The sequence below is a fragment of the Oryctolagus cuniculus genome, chromosome 11, assembly GCF_964237555.1.
Source record: "Oryctolagus cuniculus chromosome 11, mOryCun1.1, whole genome shotgun sequence".
Classification (NCBI taxonomy): domain Eukaryota; kingdom Metazoa; phylum Chordata; class Mammalia; order Lagomorpha; family Leporidae; genus Oryctolagus; species Oryctolagus cuniculus.
Window position 1 is genome coordinate 109,053,362 of NC_091442.1, and position 26,557 is coordinate 109,079,918.

Consider the following 26,557-nt stretch of genomic DNA (forward strand, 5'->3'; position numbering starts at 1 on the left):
AAGAGAGTGCTAATCTCTGGCTTCCCTCTTAGCTCTAAAATATAATAAATTATGAAACTTCGTGAGATGAACCAGGATAGTCCCCACTGTAATATTTAAGTAAATTTTAAATTAAATTAAATAAATGGGGCTTGCATTGTGGTGTAATGAGTTAGGCTGCCACTTTCAATGCCAGCATCCCATATGGATTCTGGTTCAAGTCCCAGCTGCTCTACTTCCAATCCAGCTCCCTACTGATAGGCCTGGGAAAACAGCAAAAGATGGCTCAAGTGTTTGGGCTCCTGAACCCATGTGGGAGACCTGGATGAGGCTCCTGGCCTGGGTCTGGCCCTTCCCTGGCCATTGTAGCTGTTTGGGGAGTAAACCAGAGGATGAAAGATCTTTCTTTCCATTCTCTCTCTCCCTCTCTCTCTCTCTCTACCTCTGCCTTTCAAATAAAATAAATCTTACACACACACACACAAAAACACACAAACTAGAAGAGGTATCTGACCTATTCCAGGTGAACTAGGTTAACCAATTATGGGAAGGAGATGAGGGTAACAGGAGAGTGGATTCCTGAGCAATGAGATGCTGTTTTCCCTGACCATTCAACACTCAGTTCTTGAGGCCTATCATGTGCCAACCTCCAAGCCTACCAGGGACATAGAGCTGAAATAAACCAGTCATGTCTGCAAAGACCTCCACACACCAAAAATAGAGCTAAAATTTTCACGGCCATAGTATCCTAATGGAGAACTCACACTGTACCATTACCATTCTGGGCTTTTTGCGTATATTAGCTCATCTGCCACTACCCCATAAGCTGTGTTCTTTTGGTAGCTCATAAAAAGATATGGACTGAGGCATAAAGAGGTGAAATAACCTAGCAGGGCCTCCAGATTGGTGGAATCAGGATTTGAACCCATGCAGTCCGGCCTTAGAGCCTTGCTCTTGAGCCGGTGCTCCATGCACAGCAAGCCACGGGAGTTGGACCAAAGGAAAAGGCATTTTAGAGGAGCAGGTGGCTGTGCACATTGACTTTCAGGATCTCTCTTTTCAAAGCTCTCTCTTCCTGGGTTCTTAATTGTATCCCTGACTGTCATTTTCTCTTCCACCCTGCCTTATTTTCCATCCATTTCCTATTGACTCCTTCCCCACCGGCTCAGAAATGTGCCCAGATATTCCTTAGTTTATTAGGAAAAAAAGCAAAAGAAATTTTCCTGGACTTTGGGTTTCTTTCTAGCAACCACTATGTTCCTCTTCATTCACTGAAGAGCTCTGGACGAACTCTGTCAGCTCTGTCTCTACTGTTGACCTTCCTCTCACTCCTCAACGCTCCGAACTAGCCCACTGCCACAGCTCTGGGAGAGGCCACCACAGACCTCCTGTGTGTTCACTTTATTCACAAAATGGTTTCTGAACACTAACGATATATCCAGAACTACATCCTAGGGGCATAGGCTAGTGCAGTGAGCAAAGCCACTGCAGGTCCCTGCCCTGTGGAATACACACCCATGGAGGGTGTAACGTATCACATATCAGAGAGTCTGCTACTCCAGTTCCAATCCAGCTTCCAGCTCATGTGTGCCCTGGAGGCAGCAGATGTTGGCCCAAAATATTTGGATTCTGTCACTGATGTGGGAGACTCAAGTGGAATTCCTGGCTCCTGGCCTTTGGCCTGGCCCAGCCCTGGCTGTTGTGGGCATTTGGGGAATGAACCAGTGGATGGAAGATCTCTTTCTGTCATTCTCTTTCAAATAAATAAATCTTAAAAAAAATAATGGAGAAGCTGAGTAGATCAAAAGATTGTTATAAAATGGTTAAAAACTTGAAGTTGGGTCTGACAAATTCAAGTCAAGTCCTAGTCCGCTCTGTGTCCTTGTACCTTTGTACACTTTCCTTAGCCTCTTGGTAATGGAAAATAACCATAGGGGACTGTTGTGAGGGTCAAACTGTATTTTGCTTGCCTTATAATAAATGTACAGGGCTGTAAAGAGAAATTGTAAAATTTGAATTTAATGTTTAAATTTATTTTCCAGTGCCCAGGATGAAAATGTCAAAATACTCTGCGGGGGTGGGGGGGAGGGCAGTAAATAGAATGCCATGTTGGTGACAGGTTCACAAACTGCAGTCCGAAAACCGTTTTGTGATTTTCTCTTAATATTAGCTACAAGGGGGCCACAGATTCATATATTGAGAAAGTGATGATATCTTCAAATGCTGAGGACGCTTTTCTGATCAAAATGCTACTGAGGCAGACAAGGCGACCAGAGATCGGAGATAAATTCAGCAGCCGTCACGGGCAGAAAGGTGAGTTGTAACATTTCTCAGCTTCTTTATAAAACTGACGATGCTAAAGGATGTATCAACCATACATGTAAGAAATAGTTTATAACTTCTCCCTATTCAAAATATAGCATGTTTGAAAATTATTACATAGTTATTAAAAAATTATTCCTGCTTCATTTCAGATTAACCTGCTTATATTTTAGTGATGATATGGTAGAATTGCTTCTCTGTAGTTTTTTCTTTCGTTCTATATGAGTTGCTGTACCCAGAATTATAATTATGAATACATTCTGGGAACACAGTGAGTTGGTTGCTGAGCTGGTGTTAGAACCTGAGTCCCAGGACAGTTGTTAAGCGGCTAAGATAATACTTGGGATTCCTAGGTTCAAATCCCAGGTCTATTCTCAACTGCATCTTCCTGCTAATGAGCACCCTGGGAGGCAGTGGTGATGACTCAAGCACTTGAGTTCCTGCCACCCACATAGGAGACCTGGATTGAGTTCCAGGCTCCTGGCTTTGGCCTGACCGAATCATCTAGGACATGAACCAGTGGATAGATCTGACTGCTTGTCTCTGTTCCCATGTGTTTGTCTTTCAAATTAGAAAAGAACCTGAACCTCCTGGCCCAGTGCAGTGTGCAGGCTGCTCTATATGGACAGTCTCCTGCCTCTGAGCCTGCTTGGCAAGCCACTCTCTCCTTTGATAGCTGCTGCTCAGTTTTCATCCGTTTGCCTTGTGTTCTGTTTATCTTCCATAACCAGAGCACTGATCACTATTGATAATTCATTTTTAGTAGAGTCTCTCTTAGTCAGTATACGTAGTATTTAAGAGTGGAAGGTTCATCTTTGAGTTTTGGCTGTGCCTGCCACTTAGCTTTAAGAGCAACAACAGCTAACACTTCTGTAGCACTAACTGTGCACCTGGCAGTGTTCTCATTACATTATATCTATAACTCATCTGATTCTCACACACCCTGTGAGCTGGAATCCACTGTTAGCTCCATTTTACAAATTAGGAAATGGAGGCACAGAGAGAGATTCACAGCTTGCCCGAGTTCCCACAGTTTGTGGAAGAACTGATGTTTTGAACCCCAGCAACTTGACTTCAGAGTCCAAGCTCTTGCCCAACTACGAGGCCACCCTGATGGGTAAGCAGTTGGCATTGTGCCCGATGCATAGTAAGTGTTCAAGAAGTGGCAGCAATGCCTGCGGACGTTGGCTGATGTTCTTTTGGCGTGTACTTGAGACATGTCACTTCTGCTTTTCAACCTTGACTCTCCTTTCCATATAAATTAGTGTGTTATCTCCTTGTTTTGATGGATTGGTTTGAAGATAGCTGCACATTATATTCTTGCTGACTGTTAACTATTTGCTAAGCAAGTAAATCAAATATTATAGTTTATTTGGTCAAAGAAATCCAGCCTGAGTTATCATTCTGCCAATGAAACTCTTTTAGACTAAGATACTATTTCATAAAAAGTGTTTTCAGTTCTGTTGACAGAAGCAGGATTATTTCAGCCTGTCAATATTTTTGAGGAAGAATTTGTTCCATCTATTAATGTGAATTTGACACCTCTAGTTCCCATATCCCCTGAGATGGTTCTTAATGCTCTTGGAGTGTTTTTAAAAATAGCTGAAGTTCTAATGTTTTCTACTGCTTGCCAGTGACAATCAAATTCTCTGTATCACAACTGCTTCTCCTTTTCGCTTGGTATTGACAGGTTCTGAGATACACTGCTACGTCCTTTTGGGGATGCTCATAACCCCATTTACAGTCCCTGTCTTACTCGACCTGTTACCTGGACAAGGGCTAAGCTTGATACTCTTAAGATGTTGACACTGGAAGCTTTACAAGAATGCATGGCGTGAAAGAATATCCATCGTTCTGAGCCACTTTATAAGCATTCCATGCCCACATCCTGTGTCTGTATTCCATGAGAGTATCGTGTAGAGAGCTGGAGACTGAAAGACATTTCTGAGATTATCCACGGTGTCCTACCTCCACTCTTGAGGGCTGAGCCCACGTGCTTCTATTTTCCAAGGAGCCTGAGAAGCCTTTTTCATAGCACACTCAACAGATACTTAAAAATGAACTAATGAACGATTTGAATATAGGGGGAGTGACAAGAAACAGATTCTCGAGTCATGAGTGATTGATTTAAAAAAATGTTTTATTTATCTATTTGAGAGGTAGAGTTATAGACAGAGAAAAAGGTCTTCCATCACTGATTCACTCCCCAAATGGCCACAACAGCTAGAGCTGGGCCAATTCAAAGCCAGGAGCCAGGAGTTTCTTGTGGGTCTCCCATGTGGGTGCAGGGACCCAACCACTTGGACCATCTTCTGTTGCTTTCCCAGGCCATAGCAGAGAGCTGGATCGGAAGTGGAACAGCTGAGCTACAAACCGGCGCCCATACAGGATGCTGGTGCCACAAGGGGAGGCTCAGCCCACTATACCACAGCACTGGCCCCGATAGATTGATTTTGTTTGGTCTATACATTATGTGCGAGTACATGTATATGTAGACAAAGCAGTTATTTTGAAAATCAAAGCACGCCTTATTAGTAAGCTTCTGTAAGTAGAGACCTCCAAGTAAAATGCCAGGGAATTTTTGCACCACAGCCTTTTTCTGAATTGTTAAAATGATCAGCATGATGCTCCTTGAAAGACATGGTTTCTAGCAATAGAATTGAGAGATCTGTTCAGCCTTTGGGGCTTTGCCTTACGCATCTCTATGCAAAACTGGAAGAAGCCCTCCTGGGTTTTGCTGACCTTTCACTTGTAGAGAGGAGTTCGTCTTGCTAGTTTTCCTTTTCCAGATGGCTTTTAATCCAAGGGTAAAAACCTTCTGATTAGCCTAGATCCCTTCAATGGTCGCTTCTCTTACGACTGCATCAGATTTGTTGAAAAGATTGGGAATAAAACAGACAAAGACTAGGTAGGGTAAGCTTTTATAGATCAATGAAAGAAATGACATAGGACTCATTTCTTTATCAAATAATAAATACACATGATTTTAAAAGGTCAGGTAGCACAAAAAAGGGTTTTCCTGTACTGAAAAACATTAGTCTCTGCTGCTTCTCCAATTCTGTTTCCCAGAAGCAATTTCTTCTACTCTTGAACTTCATACATCTAAATATCTCCAAACCTGGATATATTTTATCTTTCATTTTGGATTGTAGCTGTTGATTTCCTGTTATGATGGATAGAAAGACCCAGCATTTCCCTCTTGTCCCCACTCCTTACCCTCACTCCCAGCCTAGGCTCATCACAATTCTGCATTACCTAATTATTTAGAATGCATTGTAATAAGTCCATTTTGTTGTTCACGTGCCAACTAAGTAATGGTGCATTTTCTTTGTTAGTTTATTTTTTTGAAAGAGTTACAGAGGGAGAGCTCTTCCATCACGGTTCACTCCCCAGATGGCTGGGGCAAAGCCAGGAGCTCCGTCTGGGTCTCCCACGTGGGTGACAAGGGCCCAGACACTTGTGCCATCTTCACTGGTTTTCCCAGGCCGTTAGCAGGGAGCTGGATCAGAAGTGGAACAGTTGGGACTTGAACTGGTACCTATATGGGATGCTGGCATTGCAGGCGGTGGCTTTATCTGCTATGCTACGTTAATTTTCTTTCTTTCTTTTTTTTTTTTTTTGTCTATTTTTCTTTATTCCTATTACTGTTCTTCTGTAATGTCCACATTTTCTCAGTATAATTTTTCACGTGGTCAGTAGTCTGCTACAGTCTTTCTTTTTCCCGAAAAGATCTCTTGTATACAGCTCCTGCTCTTCCTGCTCCAAACTGGTGGCTGTTCCCTGCTCGTGTGGTGGTTTCTACCATAGGTGAGCTGGCAGGTGGGTCCGATAGTCCACCACTGTGCTGGGCAGAGCCTGGGCCAGCCCTGGTTGTAAGCAGCCTTTCTTACTGTGTGCTTTGGAACTGTTTTCTAAAAGCTTGGTCAGCACTCTGTATTAGTTTGCCAGGGCTGCCATAACATATACCACAGACAGTGTCACTTACCAGAAATTTATTTTCTCACCATTCTGGAGGCTGGAAGTTCAAGATCAACGGCTGAGTAGGACTGGCTTCTCCTGAGGCTTCCTTCTTTCCCTGGGCTGCAAATGGCTGCCTTCTCCCTGTGCACATGCATTCCTAGTGTCTGTGCCTCTTTAAGGATACCAGTCATTGCATTAAGCTGCACCCTATGGCCTTATTCAACCTTAATTACTTTCTTTAACCCCCTGTATCCAAATACAGTCACATTTTGAGGTACTAGGGGTTAGGACAAAGCCCAGAGCACACCCTGTGCCTCTTCCTGGACTCTTTTCTTTTTCTTTTTTCTTTTTAATTTATTTTTTTAAAGATTTATTTATTTATTTGAAAGTTAGAATTACACAAAGAGAGGAGAGGCAGAGAAAGAGGTCTTCCATCTGATGGTTCACTCCCCAAATGGCCGCAACAGCCGGGGCTGCGCCGATCTGAAGCCAGGAGCCAGGAGCCTCCTCCAGGTCTCCCATGTGAGTGGTACTGCTTGCCCGGGCCATAGCAGAGAGCTGGACAGGAAGTGGAGCAGCCAGATCTCGAACCGTTGCCCATATGAGATGCTGGCGCTTCAGGCCAGGGCATTAACCCACTGCGCTACAGCTCCAGCCCCAACTCTTTTCTTTTTTTTTCCCTCTGCCCTTCCCCTTCTCTTGGTAGACTATTCTGCTTGTTAAATTGCTGAGAAAGGATCACAGGAGAAGTAAATTTATTTTTTTTTTTTGAGGTCACAAATCTCTGAACATGTTCTCCCTGTTCTTGGTTTACACTTTGGTTGAAATGTGTATTCCCTAAGGATTTTGATGGCATTACAATAATATCTAGACTCCATGTTACTCCTATAAGTTATAGTCATCTTGCTTCTTAATCTTTTGTGTCCTGTTTCTCTCTTTGCCTCCTTCCTGTTCCATTCTTCTCTTGGAGGATTTTGCTACCTTATTTTCTGGAGATTCTGATATTTCATAGACTTAATTTCATTTTTTGTGCTGAGAAATCAAATACCCTCTCATTCTTGAAGTTTGGGTCCTTTAATTATTGGACACTATTTTGCATTATTTTGTTAATAACTCCCTTGTCATCTTTTTTCTGTGTGCTCTTTCAGGTTCTCTTGCCGATGAGGTGTTGTGTCTTCTAGATCAATGTTCTTTCTCCCCCATTGTCTATTTCTTGGGCTTTTCTTTCTCCTTCCCTTTCCCCTCCCTTTCTTTTTATTCAAAAGGCAGAGTTACAGAGAGGGGAGGAGGGTGGAGACAGAGACAGAGACAGAGAGAGAGAGAGAGAGTCTCCACCTGCTGGTTCACTCCCCAGATGGCTGTGATGATCGCAGCTGGGCCACTTCAAAGCCAGGAGCCAGGAGCATCTTCCGGGTCTCCCAAGTGGATGCAGGCGCCCAAGGAGTTGGGCCATCTTCTGCTGCTTCCCCAGGCACATTAGCAGGGAGTTGAATTGGCAGTAGAGCAGCGGGACCTGAACCGATACCCATATGGGGTGCCAGCGCCACAAACAGTGGGTTTCTCTGGTACACCACAGCACCGGCCTCAGGTTTTTCTTTCTAGGAGCTATAATCAACTTTATTTTCCAGTTTTTATTTTTTTACCTGTCATCTTTTTACCTTCGAATTAAATTTTTAAATATAGTTTTTTCTCTTCCTTTTTTAATAGCAATGGCTCTATATTTTTATTTTTATTTTAGTGTGTTCTTTTACTTTTCTTTATCATTTTCTTTTCTCCCTAATTCTGTTTTTTACCCCTGGATAGGTTTTAGTGTCTGGTTTGCTGGTGTTGGAGGCTTTATTTAATGTCTAGCACACCCCTGAACCCTAAAAGCTTTGGAAGCCCTTTGGCCCATAGATAGTAGAGGTTACTGACTTGTGGACATTGTTAGGGCAGTCAAGTAGTGAACCATTTTCTTGCTTGTGCCACATAGTACCATGTTTCTGACACCTACCTGGAGGGTGGAGCTAGAAGTGAGGGGGACAGTGCTGAAAAGGGACAGCTGCTATCAGGACACCAGGCAGGGGCGCAGTGGGCGGGAGCTCACTGTTCCGCTTCGAGACTTTATCTAATTGCTCTGTGTCAGGCTGGACCCCACCCTAGCCCCTACAATGCTTGCTGTCCTTGGGTCTCACACCATTGTGGCTCACTCACTCCAGTAAGGGCTGGGGAGAATGTTAGTTATCTGATTTCTTGTGTAGACATCTCTCTTACAAGTATTTATTAGGTTATCTTCTAAGTGTCTGGTGCTGTTTTAGGTCCTGAGGGTAAACAACATAGACAAAAAGTCCAGCCGTGGTAGGCCTTATGTTCTTATGGACAAAAGAGGTTATGGTAAATGCTGAAATAAGTCCTAAGAAGGGAAGGGGGAAAAAAAAAAGCTAGAGGAGGGGGATTGAAAGCATGTAGTGGAAAGGGGGTGTGGTTAATGGTTGGAAATTTTAGGTTAAGTGGTTGGGGACTAGTGCTTTATTGAAAAGATGACATTTGAGTGAAGATCTGAGAAAAATACAGGAGCAAAGCCTTACAGCTCATCCGAAGTGGAAGGAAGGCTTGCGGCTGGAGCTCACTGAATGGTAGAGAACTCGCAGGGAGGCGGTGGTGGGAGGGAGCAAGTGCGGGGAAGGAGTCAGAGGTGAAGCCTTGGAGGGCACTGCAGGAACTCCGGCTTTTGCTCTGCCGGGGAGGGAAGCCACTGGAGGAGTTTGAGCAGGTGACACAGATGATGGACTTGTCCTGGCTACTCTGTGGACAGAGACTGTTCGGGGTAAGGGAGAGAGCAGTGACTGTGGCTAAACAGCTATTGCAGTAACCCAGGTGAGAGCTGGAGGGGCTGGGAGAGCGTGACAACAGGAGGGTGATGAGAAGGGGTCAGGGCGTGGGCACATTTGAAGTAGAGGCCCTCGACCTGGCAGCCGAGTTGGGTGGCCTTGAGTCAGTCTCCCTGCTTTCAGCCCGACACCTTGCCATGTTCCTCACAGTACTTGGAGTCTGTTTTCTGAGCCTCCCAGAAGTTGGAATAAGGCTAAGTCAGCTCTCTTCTCCACACCTTTCTGCAGGCGCTTGGGTCTAACTTTTCTCTTGTTTAGTCACTTACTCTCATATCAGCTTTCAGAGTGCTACTTTGCTCATCCTACTTTAATAGATAGGTTAATACCTAACTTTTTAAACTGCCCTGTTAGGTTTGAGGAAACAGTGGAGATAATACATACATTCCATCTTCATGTTGAACTGGAAATCCATATGTCTAATATTTGGGAATAGTCAACACAGGGATGCTTAGGGATACACTCAGTTGTGTTCACTGTGGTTTACAGAATGATTGTAATAAAAGTTGAGAAGGATTTGTAGAACACCAACCTTTTGTCTGCTTACCAGATCTTTGCCTCTAAGACTTTTTGGCTGTTTTAACCACTTGTAAGATTGAAACCTACCTTAAAAATGTTTGACGTTCACACCTAAGAATTATACCTGAATGTTTTTGTTTTTGTTTTTGTTTTAAGATTTATTTAACTATTTGAAACTGCTGTTTAGTATTCTATAGAGTACATGTCCCATAATTTCTTTATCCAGTCTACTGTTGATGGGCATTTGGGTTGGTTCCAGGTCTTAGCTATTGTGAATTGAGCTGCAGTAAACATTAATGTGCAGACAGCTTTTTTGTTTGCCAATTTAATTTCCTTTGGGTAAATTCCAAGGAGTGGGATGGCTGGGTTGTATGGTAGGGTTATATTCAGGTTTCTGAGGAATCTCCGGACTGACTTCCATATAGTGGCTTAACCAGTTTGCATTCCCACCAAGAGTGGGTTAGTGTCCTTTTTTCCCCACATCCTCTCCAGCATCTGTTGTTCGTAGATTTCTGAATGTGAGCCATTCTAACCGGGTAAGGTGAAACCTCATTGTGGTTTTGATTTGCATTTCCCTGATTGCTAGTGATCTTGAACATTTTTTCATGTGTCTGTTGGCCATTTGGATTTCTTCTTTTGAAAAATGTCTGTTGAGGTTCTTGGCCCATCTCTTACGTGGGTTGTTTGTTTTGTTGTTGTGGAGTTTCTTGATTTCTTTGTAGATTTTGGTTATCAACCCTTTATCAGTTGCATAGTTTGCAAATATTTTTTCCCATTCTGTCAGTTGCCTCTTCACTTTCCTGACTGTTTCTTTTGCAGTACAGAAACTTCTCAATTTGATGCTATCCCAAATGTTAATTTTGGCTTTGACTGCCTGTGCTTCCTGGGTCTTTTCCAAGAAGTCTGCTGGTACCTATATCTTGCAGGGTTTCTCCAATGCTCTCTAATAATTTGGTGGTGTCGGGTCGTAGATTTAAGTCTTTAATCCATGTTGAGTGAATTTTTGTGTAAGGTGAAAGGTAGGGGTCTTGCTTCATGATTCTGCACGTGGAAATCCAATTTTCCCAGCACCATTTATTGAATAGACTGTCCTTGCTCCAGGGATTGATTTTGGATCCTTGATCAAATATAAGTTGGCTGTAGATGTTTGGATTGATTTCTGGTGTTTCTGTTCTGTTCCATTGGTCTATCTATCTGTTTCTGAACCAGTGCCATGCTGTTTTGATAACAATTGCCCTGTAGTATGTCCTGAAATCTGGTATTGTGATGCCTCCGGCTTTGTTTTTGTTGTACAAGATTGCTTTGAAAGAGTTACACACAGAGAGAGGGCTGCCATCCGCTGGTTCACTCCCCATTTAGCCGCAATGGCCAGAGCTGAGCTGATCCAAAGCCAGGAACCAGGAGCTTCTTCCAGGTCTCCCAGGCGGCTGCAGGAGCCCAATAACTTGGGCCATCTTCTACTGCTTTCCCAGGCCATAGCAGAGGCTGGATAGGAAGAGGAGCAGCCAGGACTAGAACCAGCGCCCATATGGGATGCTGACACTGCAGGCAGTGGCTTTACCTGCTATGCCACAGTACCGGCCACTATACTTGAATGTTAATAGCAGTCATTGGTAGAGTACTTATCACACTTTCAACTCTTAATTATCTGAGGATAGCTTATCTTCTTTTAGAGTTGTTAACTTAAAGTTGGCCTCTTTAATCCTCTCCTTGAATGTCATCTGTCTGAAGTCAGAGGCATGACAATGGCACAAGTCTGTTTTTTTTTGTTTTTTTGTTTTTGTTTTTGTTTTTTTTTTGACAGGCAGAGTGGACAGTGAGAGAGAGAGACAGAGAGAGAAAGGTCTTCCTTTGCCGTTGGTTCACCCTCCAATGGCCGCCGCTGCAGCCGGCGCACCGCGCTGATCCGATGGCAGGAGCCAGGATCCAGGTGCTTCTCCTGGTCTCCCATGGGGTGCAGGGCCCAAGCACCTGGGCCATCCTCCACTGCACTCCCTGGCCATAGCAGAGAGCTGGCCTGGAAGAGGGGCAACCGGGACAGAATCCGGCGCCCCGACCAGGACTAGAACCCGGTGTGCCGGCGCCGCAAGGTGGAGGATTAGCCTATTGAGCCACGGCGCCGGCCGCAAGTCTGTTTTTTTGAAGTTATTTTCCATTTATAAATAAAATCATAAAAGACTGAAAAATACCCATGATGCTGGGCACAAGTGAGACTGTCTTTACAGTCCCTGGGGAAATCTATCAGGTAGTATTTAAGAGCTGGGGCTCTTCAGGGGATAAAAAGGAAATTCACCCCTTGGCTAACTCCATGGACAATTCATTGTACACCTGAGGTCAAGGTGTGGATACAAAAGGATTACATAGTTAAATACTAAATTACATGGAAAAAACACTGATGATAGAGAAGTTTAGAGTTTATTATAGCTAGGAATGGAATCTTAGTGATTAAAAGGTCTTTAGAAGTCTCATATAAATCCACCCTACTAGTATAAGAATAAGAGCTCCTAGGCCGGCGCCGTGGCTCACTAGGCTAATCCTCCACCTAGCGGCGCCGGCACACTGGGTTCTAGTCCCGGTTGGGGCGCCAGATTCTGTCCTGGTTGCCCCTCTTCCAGGCCGGCTCTCTGCTGTGGCCAGGGAGTGCAGTGGAGGATGGCCCAAGTACTTGGGCCCTGCACGCCATGGGAGACCAGGATAAGTACCTGGCTTAAGTACCTGGCTCCTACCATCGGATCAGCATGGTGCACCGGCCGCAGCGTGCCAGCCGCGGTGGCCATTGGAGGGTGAACCAATGGCAAAGGAAGACCTTTCTCTCTGTCTCTCTCTCTCACTATCCACTCTGCCTGTTTAAAAAAAAAAAAAAAAGAGCTCCTGTTAGACTATATTTGGGAGAGGGTTTTCGGTGTTGTGTGTGGCCTATGAAGGGAGGCCCTCACTATTTTCTGAGCAACCTGTCCTGTAGCCTCACCGTTCTAATGGCCATCTCATCTGAAGTGTGCTTTGTTTTAGTCTGCGCCTGTCAGTCCCACCCTTTTACATGGTCCATGCTGAACAGACACATTCCCCCTCTTCGCAGACACATTCCTCTCTTCTTCGTGGCTACCCTCTGTTTAGCATGTACAGAAAGCCTTCAGGTTGAGATAAAGTACAGCAGAGAGACATAAAGCTAAATGGAGGAGCTACTTTGTCCCTTTATGGGTTGGTCTTTGAAAGAGAGTGTTTGGGAGGGTTGTGACCAGTGGTGTAAATGGTGAAGTGAAGCAGAGAGCTCAGCCCGGGTGCACGGGCAGCAGTGGTGAAGGGAGCCACTCTGGTCTGCCCTGTAACTGCTCCTGCATGCCCAGCAGTTAGGGGAGGCTCAGAGACTAGGTGGGGTTTAGAACTGGAGGCTTTGATGAAACTGTGGAAGAAAAATGGAGGATTGCAGAGAAGAGCAAACCGATGGGGCTTGTTGACTGACTCTAAGAGAAAAGGTGCCACAGCGGTTGTGGCTGGAAGGCTGGCAAACAGTGGCACAGTCACACAGCAGCATGTATCTCACAGAGCTTAGTCGATGGGGACTCAGGTTCTGAAGTGCATACGCTATTGCATGATTCATCTATTGCTTGCATGTTCACGTGTACCAGGCACTGTTCTAGATCCTAGAAGACAGCAAGATCTCTGCTGTGTCAGAGTTTATCTTCTCTTGGGGGAAGAGACAGAAAAGAAACAAACAAAGCTAGGACAGGCTAGTTAAGGATAGTGAGAAGTGCTGGGTGTGCAGAGGATGGGAGAGTGGTTGGGGGTCGGAGAGTGGTGTTCGCGGGAGCAGCCTCCTGAAGAAGGCGCCGCAGAGCTGAGACCTGAAGGAGGACAAGGAGCCAGCGGAAGTCTGGAAGAAGAAAGTTCTAGGTGGGGAGAAAGAACCGTTCAGACAAAAGCATGAGTGCACAGACTGCGTTCAAGGAACAGAAAAGGCAGCTGGGGCCAAGTGGGGCTGGCATTTGGCCTGAGGTTTAAGCTGCTGTTTGAGATGACCACATTTCACATTGCAGTGCTTGGATTCAAGTGTCAGCTCTACTCCTTACTCAGCCTCCTGCTAGAGCACACCCTGGGAGGCAGCAGCTGGGGCTCAAGTAGCTGGGTTCCTGAATCCCAGGTTTGGTCCCTAGCCTGAGCCCATTGCCAGCATTTGGGATCTGAACCAGTAGATAGGAATTCCACATATCTATTATCTGTCTGTCTACCTGCCTGCCTCGCTACGTACCTACTTTCCTACCTATCTCTATATCTTTTTCCCTGACTCTGTCAAATACATAAAATTTTAAGAAAAAATAAAAAGGCAGGTCTGGTAAGTTATATGCTTGAAGAGCAGCATGATATAAGAAGTGGTCAGAGAAATAGGATAGAAACACATCCTCTGGGGCTGGCGCTGTAGCATAGCGGGTAAAGCCACTGCCTGCAGTGCCAGCATCCCATAGGGGCGCTGGTTCGAGTCCCAGCTGCTCCACTTCCAATCCAGCTCTCTACTATGGCCTGGGAAAGCAGTAGAAGATGGCCCAAGTCCTTGGGTCCCTGCACCCACGTGGGAGACCTGGAAGAAGCTCCTGGCTCCTGGCTTCAGATCAGTGCAGCTCCGGCCATCACAGCCAACTGGGGAGTGAACCAGTGGATGGAAGACCCCTTTCTCTACCTCCCTCCCCCTCCCCCCTCCCTCTCCTCTCTCTGTATAACTCTTTCGAATAAATAAATAAATCTTTAAAAAAAAAAAAAAAGAAAAGAAACACATCCTCCAGGCCTTGTGGGAAAAACAAGAGTTTGGGCTTTATTCTGCATATATGCTGGGAACCAATAGGACTACTGGATAGCAAGTGTAGCCTAAGGGGTGACAAGCTCTAACTTATAACTCTAAGAGCTCAACCAGGAGAAGGGCAAGGAGGGCGGCAGGGAGCTCATCTCTGTGGCCCAGACCAGGAGAACAGCAGTGGGAATGTGGAGAGACTCTTCTGCCTTCAGGTATCCCATTACCGCACTGCCCTTGAGATGGCTGCAACTTCAAGGATTTCTCCTTGGAAAAGACAGCCTTTTCCTGAGACAAAATCCTAATAGCTCTTAATATTCTTCTCTGTGCCTCCTATTTAAGATGAGCATCTTGTCAGAATTCTCATTCTTCCTGCGTAAGTTGCTTTTCTTCTGCCACTAATGAGAATAAATCCCACCCTGTGCACCTTATTCCAGAAACACCTGCCAAACTCCCAGATGAAGACATCTTCCTCAAATGGAGCTGCATTTTCCAGTATCCCTTTCTTTCTAAAATCAACTCATTGTCAAATTGCTGCTGCCTTCTTTAGTTGGTCCTTTGATCAGCCTTTAGTAGCCTTGGTTAAAATTCAAAATCTATCAAGAATTTGAACAGATACAAAGGGATGTGCATTTTGAGCTCTCATCTTTGGCCCCTCTCCCAATTCATCTGGCAAGATGTGAGGGTTAAAGCACAAAAGGGGGGCGTACTTGAAGAGAGAATTTGAACCTCTCCGTACAGCCTGCACAGCTGGCAGGTATCTGGCAGGAGTCACTCACTAACCCAAGCTATAGTGGGGGACCCAGAGAGGAGCAGGGTCAGGCCTGGGAGAGTTGGATATTGGCAAGTGTGATATGGATGAACTGGTTACTTTGAGAAAGCTGTCGTTGGGGATTCTTTTTGATGTGGGACTCTGGAGTTTTAACCACTAGGCTAACTGCTTATTCCCGGGGGATTCTTTTTATACATGCATAATATGTAGGTTGTCTGTCTCTGCCTAATGCCTCTTAACATTTCCTCTCTAACAATTAGCAGCCTTGAGAATCTGGCTCCATGGAACATGAGTATCTGTCCCACTTGAGCCTTATCACCTCCAAGGTTGTAGGATACTTAAGGGCTAAATGAAACATGTGGAAAGGAGGCTGGTCGGCAGGATGTTACTTGCTGTATATGATGAACAAGCTCACGCAGAAGGGAGGACAGAGTGGGTTGACCACCGCCAGAAGCACTGGTTCCCAGTAGGCAGGGATCAGCATCAGTGCTGTATGATAAGCAGTATTGAGTGTGATTGGCCAGAGGAGGCCCACTGTAGAAATGCAAATATCTTTTCAGTAGTTGTTAAAGATGTGGCAGACCCATCACCTTTCATAACCTCCCAAATGGAGGAAGACTAAGCAGAGAGCCTAGTGATGAGGAGAGAAAGTGTTTATGAAAAACAAAAGAAAGCGTCACAATGAACAGGAAGCCCTCCGGCCCAGATGCAGGCAGGATTTTCTTGCTGAGCACTTTTTCCATGAAGGGATTTCAGCTCCTTCTTCCCATAAGACATTCAGGTAACCTTAGGCTGGGTTTTTGTGAGGTCACTCAGGTATCTCTTCAGTGGGCGTGCAGTGTACTGGCTCCCCCAGGAGCTGCGCCTTTGCTGCTGAGAATCCCTGGAGAGTTCATCCGTCAGCGGTGTGCAGGGCACTGGCCAGCGGGAGGCAGATGTTTCAGTAATGACCTTCTATAGGCCAAATTTGTGAACTTGCTGTATGTGTTTACAAAAGAAGGAAAGTTTTGTTTTTAAATTCAGCTGGGGAGAAGTATGTAAACCTTGAGGTCCTCATCTCCTTTCCCCACTGTTCCAGATTCTCCGAGTACTTAAGAGCAAACGCAGGACCTACACAGTCGATGCACAGTGATGTTCTGAAGGGGAAGTAGAACAGAACATGGGTCCTTCATAGTCTTTCATGATCAGCCGTATAGACAGAGTTAAACATAGAGATTCACATATAATGCTGATTGGAATAATGTCTGAAACTAGACTTTCTATTAAAATTGAAGTAACTTGTGTAAGTGTCTTTAATTTTGATATGAATTCTACCTGGAGGAAAGTCAAGGGGCAAATATTTTTTCTCGTGCCTTCTTTCCTCTGAGCATTTATTAGAAGATCTCCTGCTTTCTCTCTCTCTTTCTCTTTAATTCTCTAACAAACATTTTCTCTCTCTGGAGTTCCCAAGTTAAGTTGCATTTCAGTATTCAGGCAAACCAAATTATTATATTTCCAGATTTCCTCTGACTTTTGCTGCCATTCACAATGAGGGAGGAAAAAGTGGGCTCCTTTGATGTGGAGAAGGGAAAAAAAAAGCAATATATCACTTCCCTGAAAGAACATTTCTCAGTCTCTCATGTGAAAAAGGATTAGCACCTCCAACAAAGGTCCTGCAGATCACAGCATCGGGCAGCAGCACCAGGCAGGCTTCCTAAGCAGAGGGGGACTGCGCTGGAGCTGGAGTGTTTGTCCTGGCAAACAGGAGCTCTTTAATAACGGGGAGTTTGAGACAATGGCATACGCTCGCTGACACCCCTGCCCCCACCAGACCATAAAGGACCAGACAGCTAGGTTAAAGGGAGCAAAGTCACCTTTTGTTTTACAATAAAATCCAGCCTCCCAAAAATGGAGTTTTCCATGTAAGGCTTTAGCATATCTATCTCTGGTTGAGAAGAATTATGCATAAAGTTGTTACAAAGTTCCATCTTTGCCCTTCTGTTGTTCAAAATAAGTTGCATTATAAGGTCATTTGCCTTCATTTTTCAATAATAAAAATTATTTACTGACCTGCCAAATTAATTTAGGAACAGTTTGATTGACTGTTTCTTAGAATAAAAGAAAACTTAGTGTAGTTTCCCAGCACGTCAAAGAATCCTTACACAGTAGGCAGGAAGCACTGTGAAAACTAAGAAAATGTGAAGTCACATGTAGCAAAACTGAGAAGAAAGTGTATTTGTTAAATGGGGCTTGGTTACAAACTGGTTTTGCCAGACCTTCGTTGGTTCTTTTTGCTAAATATTATGTTTTCTAAAATAGAGTGAAAGGGCCCTGATTTAGTGTAATAATAATAACACCTTGTACCCTTGTAGCACTTGAGACTGTCTGAAATCCTCTGAAGCTTCAAACAGTCTGGATATCTTTGGCTCCCTACTTTGCTTGATCCTGCTTGAATGGGAGTTTCTAAGTGGGAGGGGATCCGGGGCCGATGGAGCTGACAGCATGAGCCCCAAGATAAGGTGCATGATGCCAAAGCTCCCCTCAGAGTTGGGTCCAAAGAGAAATTTCATCAACTCTTACTTTCATGTTGGAAATCAGGATTATTCCGTCCACATAGACCCCTTATTGTAAGAAGATTTTATGTAATTTACTTTTTCCAAACAAATTTTGGTCTTCAGTAGCTAGCCTGTAACCCCTCTGACCTTTCAGTAAATATCCAACTAAAGCTTTGAAATTAGGGTATTTAGTGTTTTATGGCCCAGAATAAAAATCTCCAATTCTGTTTCCAAATAGTGTAGCCTCAACACATTTTATTAAGCTCTTGACACATTCAGCCGTGTGTATTTTGTAAAGTTCCTATGGTTATTGTTTTACAATAGCTGCTTCCAGAAGCATTGTAAGGGTTTCAATTAATCAGCCCTTTGTGGGCTTTGGACTATGCAGATTTATCACATCAAACCATTCAACAGCTCCTGGGAAAGCCGTGTAAAAACTGTATTGTCTTCTAGCGCCTCCTCTCATTTAGAGTGATGTTTTAATAAGAAAGCTAATCAAGTTTTCTTATGCATTATTTATCTGTTAACATGTAAGGAAGAGCTGAATTAAAATTATGTCAGCCGGGATGTGGCAAGTGATGTGATAGGTCTGGAAGTGATTCAACAAGAGAACAAAGCTCGTATGATTCAACAGTTTTTGTCTGCTCTCGCCTGCCCCTTGGGATTATTTAAGGTAGTGGTGTGAAAAAGAAAAGGAGGTTAATTCGATAACTGGAAAGGAGGAAGGGAAGAAAGGAGCAACCACCTGTGTTGGCCTTCGTGTTTTGATTTAGAGATTTACATTTGTGAATGTGTAAAGGCTCATGGAGATGAGTTTATTCAAAACAAAACATTTCTTACTTAATAGGAACAAACTTGAAAGCATTCCTGCTGCTGCTTTGGCCCCATTTACCGCCATGTTCATCAGCAGTAAACTCTTTCCCACTAGCAGTTGGCAGCCCCAGGCCCTGTGAAGTTCTGCAGTGATGGCAAATGACCTGAACAACCTGCGAAGGAGTGAGCTTCAGCCGACCTGAGTGTGACATTAAGTTGGGCTCCTTCACTTAGCTTGTTGCTTCCTGCTGGGAGTAATTAGGTTTCTTATATAATAATGATTCCTTGTATTTAGATGCAGTCTTTCTCTAAGGACCTTAAAGTACCTCTCAGACATTAGCTCATCTGTTCTTCTAACACAACTGCCCCGTGAGGTCAGTGCTAATTATTCCCATTACAAAGATTGGATGACTAAGGCTCGCCCACAGAGTGGTGCTCCATCCACACCCTAAGGCTAAGTTGACCTTACAGCCACCTGATGCCTTGGTGTCCTGCACTCCTGAGGTCTGAGGGCAGGGTGGTGAGAACTCTTCCCAGATGGCGTTTAGCCTGCACTGATGTACCTCATGAATGTTGGGCACTGGTGCTAGAGTGTTATCGCCTCGACAGCCGCGTTGTGGCACTGTGGCTGAGAGAAGTCACAGTGTCATTCCCTATTCATTCAGTACCTTGTCTGATGGTTCCCTGCCTGCAGAAAGTACAGGTGGGTGGCTAGATTGTCCTGCCTGGTGAGCCGGGCATCGTCCCAGCATTAGGCTGTGGCAAGCCGAATTGTATAAAGGTTCTCCTTGTCATCATTCCCCCCTATGACTCTGCACAGGCTTTGCCTCTGCCTCTCTGGAGTTAGGGCCCCGCATTTCTTTCTGTCCCTACCTCTTACTGCACTTGTCACACAGCATGTACTTAGCAGTGACTACCAAGAAAATAGAAATCCAGCTTGTTTGAATGAAGACATTCCATTACACAGATTCAAGACAGTAAAACTAGTAATTTTTTTGAGGGAGAGAGACAGATGTAGCTCTCTTGCACTGACCCTCCCACCCCAAGTTCTCACAGCTGGGAACTCAATCCAGGTCTTCCACATGAGAGGCAGGAACCCAAGTACTTGAACCATTACCTGCTGCCTCCCAGGGTGCTTATTAGCAGGAAACTGGAATCCACAGTGGAACCAGGGCTCCAAGACACTGCCATATGAGCTGTGGACTATACAACTGCTAGGCCAAATGCTCACCCCAACACTATTTTTGCAAAGTGAAAAATGACTTGGGAATAAGTCAGTTGCTGTTAATAGTTTCAGGTACTTTATAAGAAAATCAAATGAACTGTAAGATTAACTGGGCTTTTAGCAGGGTTAATCTCTTCTTCAGTGATTTCTATGTTCTGTGAAGCTGTGGAACTAGCAATAGAAAATTGATGTGGAAGCTTGCAGTCTCTGGGCTGTGACGCAGCTCTGTGGCCGGGTGTTCCAGATATGCCTCTGCTGAGCAGATTGGGCTCTCACACTTGTGACTTGTTTGGATCCCTAAACTGTCTCCCTTTACAACTTGGAATTAAGATCGATGGGGATAGAATCACATTTTGTTGACTAGGTAGCCACAGTCCTCTTGCTCCCTGTGATTCACTGTTTCCCTATCATATATTTTTGTGCAAAGTTGCAGAGTGTAGTCTGTGGTCTAATTCCCAGCTGGCCCTAGAGGGGCTGTGAAGTGTTCCTGGGCTTGTTAAATTGGTGTGTTTGCATTTTACCGCCAGGAGGCTGTGCTGTAAACAATGAGGTTGAGCCACCAGCATGAGCCAGGGGATGAAATTTTATTTTAAAATCTGAAATGCTGTGTAAGCATTTAGGGTATGAATCGGTAATTGTCTGACAACAGCTTCCATTAGATATGGTTTATTTGTAGTCCGTCCTCTTTTCAGGGATCCAGGGGAGTGTTAACACACTGAAGCGGCCTGCATATCATTTACATTTTTTAACCAGCATTAAAGGAAAGTGACCCTAACTTTTAAGAGCACTAAATATTGGAATGGATTTTATGCCCCTGTCCCTGGAGGAAAACAGTCGGACTTTTCCCTTTGAAAATAAGAAATCTCCCTACTTTGATTTAGAATTTAAATAATTTTGAAAGCAGAGCAATACCATTAAAAAAAAGTCTGGTTCTAAGATTGAGAACTCACTTTTTACCCTAATGAATTCAGTGATTTTAAAAATCATCTGTCTAATTTGAGATTCGAGATCATCAAATTCTGTCTAAATATTTTGTTTTAACTTCTAAGCTCATTACGGTCCCTTTGTGTTAACTTGTATTAAAATCTGTCAGCTATGACTGGTCTCATAAGCACAGCCAGCGGAGCAGAATAAGTTAATTATTTACTTGTGTCACTAGTGCTCTTCATCTAATGAAATGCACAGCTGTGTTAGATCTGCAGTTGGATGTGTAGCTCCCATTGTCCCGCGAGTCAGCAGAGGGTAGAAGCCGCGGTGATGGAGAGCCCTCGGTTCTTTCTGCTGTTCTGGCTTTCTGTGTCGATTTCATGGATCTTTTATCATTCACTTTCACACAAAACAAACAACACAGGGCTGTCTGCTATGGGAACCATCTTGGCATATAAAAGGGTTTTCAGAGCCTAAAGTAATTTTAAGTTAGCTAAGATTTAATTTTTGGCTTACAGGTGCCCTTGGTTCGGAGACAAACCCAGCAGGTCCTGTAATGGAAGGGAGAAAAAAAATCCGAAAGCTGCTAACATGTATTTTTTAAAGGAACTATCAGAAAGGAGCTGATAAGAGAACAACTTCCCCAAAAGGAAGCTGTGCGCTCTAAATATTAATCAGATTTTAGTGAGTTATTAGAGATTCAGATTTCAGGGGAACGAGCATTTCTTTCATTTTAGCAGCATGATGAAGTTGAGTTCGCTTGATTAAATGCAGGGACTGAAAACACAAACTCTGAGTCTCTCCTTCCCCTCCCCCCGTAGAAAGGCCTCCTTCCCACTCGCTCAGTTTTTGTACCTCTTGTCCCTCACTCCCACCTTCTCTTGGGAGCCAAGGGGCAGCTTCCTCCTGAGCAGACGCCGGCATCCCCCTGTGAACTGCTGCTTCAGGGGTGCCCAGAGCTGTCTTGGGTTTTGTTTTTAAGGGGTGTAGCTAAGCCCTCCACCTTCTCATCCAGACAGCCTGGGACTCTGGCCCCTCTTCGGAATTGCCGTTTTTAACATTTTGTTCACTACTAAACAATGTTGTTGTCCGTGCACTTAGATTTACAGTTTGATCTCTTTCAAGGCAGATTTCCCAGTAGCCCTGGGGTTTTGTCAGATAATTCCAGTGTGGGTAAGATGGATTTTTGGAGGACACACGCTCTGCTTGATTTAAATTCTAACACATCATGGCTGGAGTTGAAATCAAGTGAACGGAATGGGTGTCTCTGTTCTTGGTGTAAGAAAGCATAGATTCTTTATAATAAACAATACTATTTCAGCCAAAAAGCCCCCGGCCCTAGAATTCAGCTCTACAAGCCAAGTCACCGTTTTGTTGGCCACCACCAGAAGTCAGAATATTAATAGTCAAAGAGACACAGACTCCTTTGCTTACAGGCTTCACCTCCTGGTGATGATAACAAATCACTAAAATTTTATTTTAAAGTAGTTTGAATAGAATGAAAAAAATCAACAGCAGTGTCTTTTCAATAGGTGCAGATGGTTGGCAACTTTTAAGCACAAGGAAAGTAATTTTGTCTTTTTCCAGTATAAAAGCATGTTCTTAGTGCAGTGCCACTGTACACTTGTTTTCAACTTCTGGATTGTGTAGAGGTGGTTAACACTCTAAATTCTACCCCTGTTTCTCCTCCCAAGAAAGAGAAATCAGAGGAATTAAGAACTATTTAGCCACAAAAGTCCCTTACAGGTTAGAATAATATTAAGGACATAATAAAGGACAGTTAATTTAGGAGAATACCAGTAGGGTAACACAGAGTTAGTAGGTTTTCTATTTTGTTCTGTTTTCATTCTTAGAATTCCACTTCTGAGTCTAGCCTTTTTCTCCAAGGATGATTTGGCATTTAATTTTCTTGTTCAACTTTACAAGTTCAATCAAAGATCGCTTTTCTAATGTGCTATAAGCTATAGGAATTAAAATTCCTGCTGGCAGTTTAGGCTTAGCCAAGGCAGCCCTGGCAAGAATCAGCCAGGCAACCAGCAGTCTGTAGCCAAGCGGTAGACCTATTAGCACATCAGCCACACACGAGGACTTCTTGTCGCAGCTTTTTAAGTCTGTGTTTTAAACGCACTCCCTTGTTCAGTCTGTGTTTGCCGGTCAGAGAACTTGCGTTCCTGGGACTTGGGTGCAGAACCTAGCAGATCAGAAACTCGCCAGTGAGCAGCAAAATCGCTGCCAGACTGTACGCCTCAGGGCCGCTGACAGGCCCAGGGCTCAGCGAAGCCACTGCCCCTCTGTCTCCACGGCCTGGAAGGGTGGGCAGGCAGCCTGGCGGCATCATTGTGTGTCAGGCCAATGGGGCAGGCCGCAGGCTGCAGCGCCTTTTCCGCAAGGAGACTCATTTCTGTACCGTTTGTCTAGCAGGAGTGTTGGAAATTGCCTTTGTTGCTCGTGATAGAGACCGTGGGGAAGGTTTCCGAGCAGTGGAAACAGAGATAGCAGCAGGGAGATGCCAATTAAGTACTGTAGTCCTCCTTTCTGCCGATTCGCTTTACGTGGCATGAAATCTTCTGTCCCCCAGGTGTTTGCGGCTTGATCGTCCCCCAGGAGGACATGCCGTTTTGTGATTCTGGCATCTGTCCGGACATCATAATGAACCCACACGGCTTCCCATCGAGAATGACGGTCAGTTACCTTTGGGTTTCTCGGGGGTGCCACTTTGAAGGAAGAAAGCAGGCAGGTAGTGGAGTTAGAGTGAGTGCGGGTGATGGGCCCCTGAGGCTGGATTTTAGAAAGAGCCCTTTGATCCCCTGCTGGATAAACAGGTCCCCAGCCCCTGACCACTCCGGGCCACACCTCTCTGCTGAACTTAACCTTGTGGTGAACCTAGGTGCATCCTTCCATACTCAGGGTTCCCCTTTCTGACCAGCGGAATGGCCTTGGACAAGTCACTGAACCTCCCTGTACCTGAGTCTCCTCTTCTGTAAACTGAGGGGATAACAGTACCTATCTCATGGCAGACTTGAGAGGCGTAAAATTTATTCACACGTGTGAGGCTTTTTCAAAGAGTCTGACACATGGCAAGAAAGCCAGAAATTTGGCTGCTATTGATTTATCACTATTGTAATAGCAGTCGTCTCATGTCTGTTTGAGGATCTGAGCCAGAGAGAAATAGGCAGAGAGAATCCCTGTGCCACGGGGAGGTACTCACTGGAGCTGCTCCCTTCCCACAGGTGGGAAAGCTGATTGAGCTGCTGGCCGGCAAGGCTGGCGTGTTGGACGGCAGGTTCCACTACGGCACTGCATTTGGAGGGAGCAAAGTGAAGGATGTGTGTGAAGACCTCGTTCGCCATGGTTACAACTACTTGGGGAAGGACTATGTCACCTCCGGCATCACAGGGTGAGTAGGCTGTTGGGTCACCCAAAGGGGAAGAATGGGTTCGTTAGGACAGAGGTCAGAGACCTTAAGCACAAGTCATACTACACAGCAGCAGCACAGAATTGGTTTTGGCATTGCAGATAGACCCTGCAAGGGTAACTGGTCGGACCTGTTTCTGTTAAAAATATGGAGTGCTTTTTAAAGTGGTCTCTCAGGGAGCAAGCATTTGATGGCAGTGACTTAAGTTGCCACTTGGGGTGCCCACTTCACATGTCAATGCCTGGTTTAAGTCTTGCTGTTCCTCTTCCTATCCAGCCTCCTGCTAATGGGCATCCTGGGAGGCTGCAGAGGATGGCTCCAATACTTGAGTCCTTCCCAGGCTCCTGGCTTCAGCCTGGCGCTGGCTTTTGCATGCCTTAAGCAAGTGAACCAGCTGATGAAAGCATTCTCTTTCTCTGTCAAATAAAAGTGAAAATAAATAATGAAATCATTTAGCCATACTATGGTACTATGGATTTGTTAGGTATATGATACTTGAGGTGTTCTAGAATCACGGTAGGGGTTTTGACTCAACAGGGTTAAGTAATGCCGGCTGTTCGGCTTCTGATCCAGTTCCCTGCTAATGTGCCTGGACGGCAAAGGATGATGGACTAATCCACATGGGAAACATGGATGGAGTTCCGGGCTCCTGGCTTTGGCCTGGCCCAGCCCTGGCTATTTTGAGGCCATTTTGAGAGTGAACCAGTACATGGAAGATTCATTCATTCTCTCTCTCTCTCTCTCTCTCTAGTGCTTTACCTTTCAAATAAGTAAATCTTTAAAAAAAAAAAAAAAGACAAGATGACATGGTAGGAAAAGACTAACATTCTATTTCAAAACGGTTCAGTAAGGCTGGCGCCGCAGCTCACTAGGCTCATCCTCCACCTGCGGCGCCGGTATCCCAGGTTCTAGTCCCGGTTGGGGTGCCGGATTCTGTCCCGGTTGCTCCTCTTCCAGTCCAGCTCTCTGCTGTGCCAGCCGTAGCAGCCATTTGGGGAGTGAACCAACGGAAGGAAGACTTTTCTCTCTGTCTTTCTCTCTCACTGTCTAACTCTGCCTGTCAAAAAAAAAAAAAAAAAAAAAAAAAAAAAAGCCGGCTCCAGCACCCTGGGTTCTAGTCCCGGTTGGGGCGCTGGATTCTGTCCCGGTTGCTCCTCTTACAGTCCGGCTCTCTGCTGTGGCCCGGGAGTGCAGTGGAGGATGGCCCAAATCCTTGGGCCCTGCAACCACATGGGAGACCAGAAGGAAGTACTTGGCTCCCAGCTTCAGATTGGTGTGGCGCGCTGGCCGTAGTCGCCATTTTGGGGTCAACCAATGGAAGGAAGACCTCTCTCTCTGTCTCTCTCTCTCTCTCTCTCTCTCTCTCTCACTGTCTAACTCTGCCTGTCCAAAAAAAAAAAAAAAAAAAGAGTTCAGTATAATAATGGAAGTTCATTTTTTAAAAACAGTATTTATTGCTAAATTGATCATCTTTCTACTTATCCACCCAAAGAATACAAATGTTGACCAGAAAGTGTGAAAGCCATAGAATCAATATAGTAGAAACTTCCTAAACATCACTGTTGTGAAAGACTTGGACAGACTGTGTGCTGCCTACTATGGACGCAGGAGTCTGTGCCCCAGTCCACACTGCCTCCCCCAAGGTCCCCAGCCAGAGTTTTTCATGGCAAAGTTGAGAAACACCATTTAGCCTGCTTGATGAAAATTCCGCAGAGGGCCTGCAGACATACTTACCCACGAGCTTTTGTCCCTTGTTTATTCTTGAACATAGCTGGAAGGGACGTTCTACGTAAGTGGAAGGGAAAAGGCTTTGTTCTGTTGGTGGTGGAAGGGCACTGCATGACAGTTCTCTAAATTCTATGAGCAGCCATGCTATTGAGGACTAGAATCATTTGTTACCAGACATGGAAAAAACCTTGATCTGAGCATTTGATTGTAGAAAACAGAGAGTGAGATTGTACAATTACTGTGCAACAGAGCTGAGATGAAAACAGGGTCCCAAGATGTCCTCTCCGTTGTGCCTCCCACCCTCCTCTGTGGCTTCCGAGAATCCGGTTGCACGTGAGCCAGCAGAATGGCTTGGTAACTGCAGAGGCCTCTGAATGAGGCTGACTGTGTTGTCACATGCAGCGAGCAAACAAGGACCAAACCTTTTTCATTGCCGCTCTGCTGTGTGTATTGCTTCATTTGCCCTTCCTACTGGAGCCCCAAATTGGCTTGTTTCAAGACCAGCCAGTGTGGCAGGGAGAGCATTGGCTTTGAATCCATGCTGACCCCTCACCAGCTCGTGTTAGCGTCGCAGACCTTCTGTGCTTTTTTCCCTGCATCTTCAGAACAGGGACAGCAATGCTCCCTTCCTGAATTGTCATGTGGATTAAATGGAGCATGTGGATTCTTCTTTTCCTTTGAGGAAGGCAGTTCTGAGACAGTTCTGGTTCCAGACT

General features: G+C 44.9%; 1 protein-coding gene across 4 annotated transcripts in view; it reads left to right on the forward strand.

The window, feature by feature from the left end:
• POLR3B (RNA polymerase III subunit B) overlaps positions 1–26,557 on the forward strand; it is a 122,784-nt gene that overhangs the window by 84,564 nt on the left and 11,663 nt on the right. For all 4 annotated transcript variants that reach the window (XR_011380255.1, XM_002711427.5, XM_008257116.4 and 1 more), the window contains exons 23-25: positions 2,150–2,292; positions 23,277–23,380; positions 23,929–24,095. Coding sequence is in view for 3 of the 4 variants with exons in the window: in XM_002711427.5 (XP_002711473.1) it covers positions 2,150–2,292; positions 23,277–23,380; positions 23,929–24,095 (414 nt within the window). In the remaining variant the exon portion in view is untranslated. The remainder of the gene's footprint in view (positions 1–2,149; positions 2,293–23,276; positions 23,381–23,928; positions 24,096–26,557) is intronic.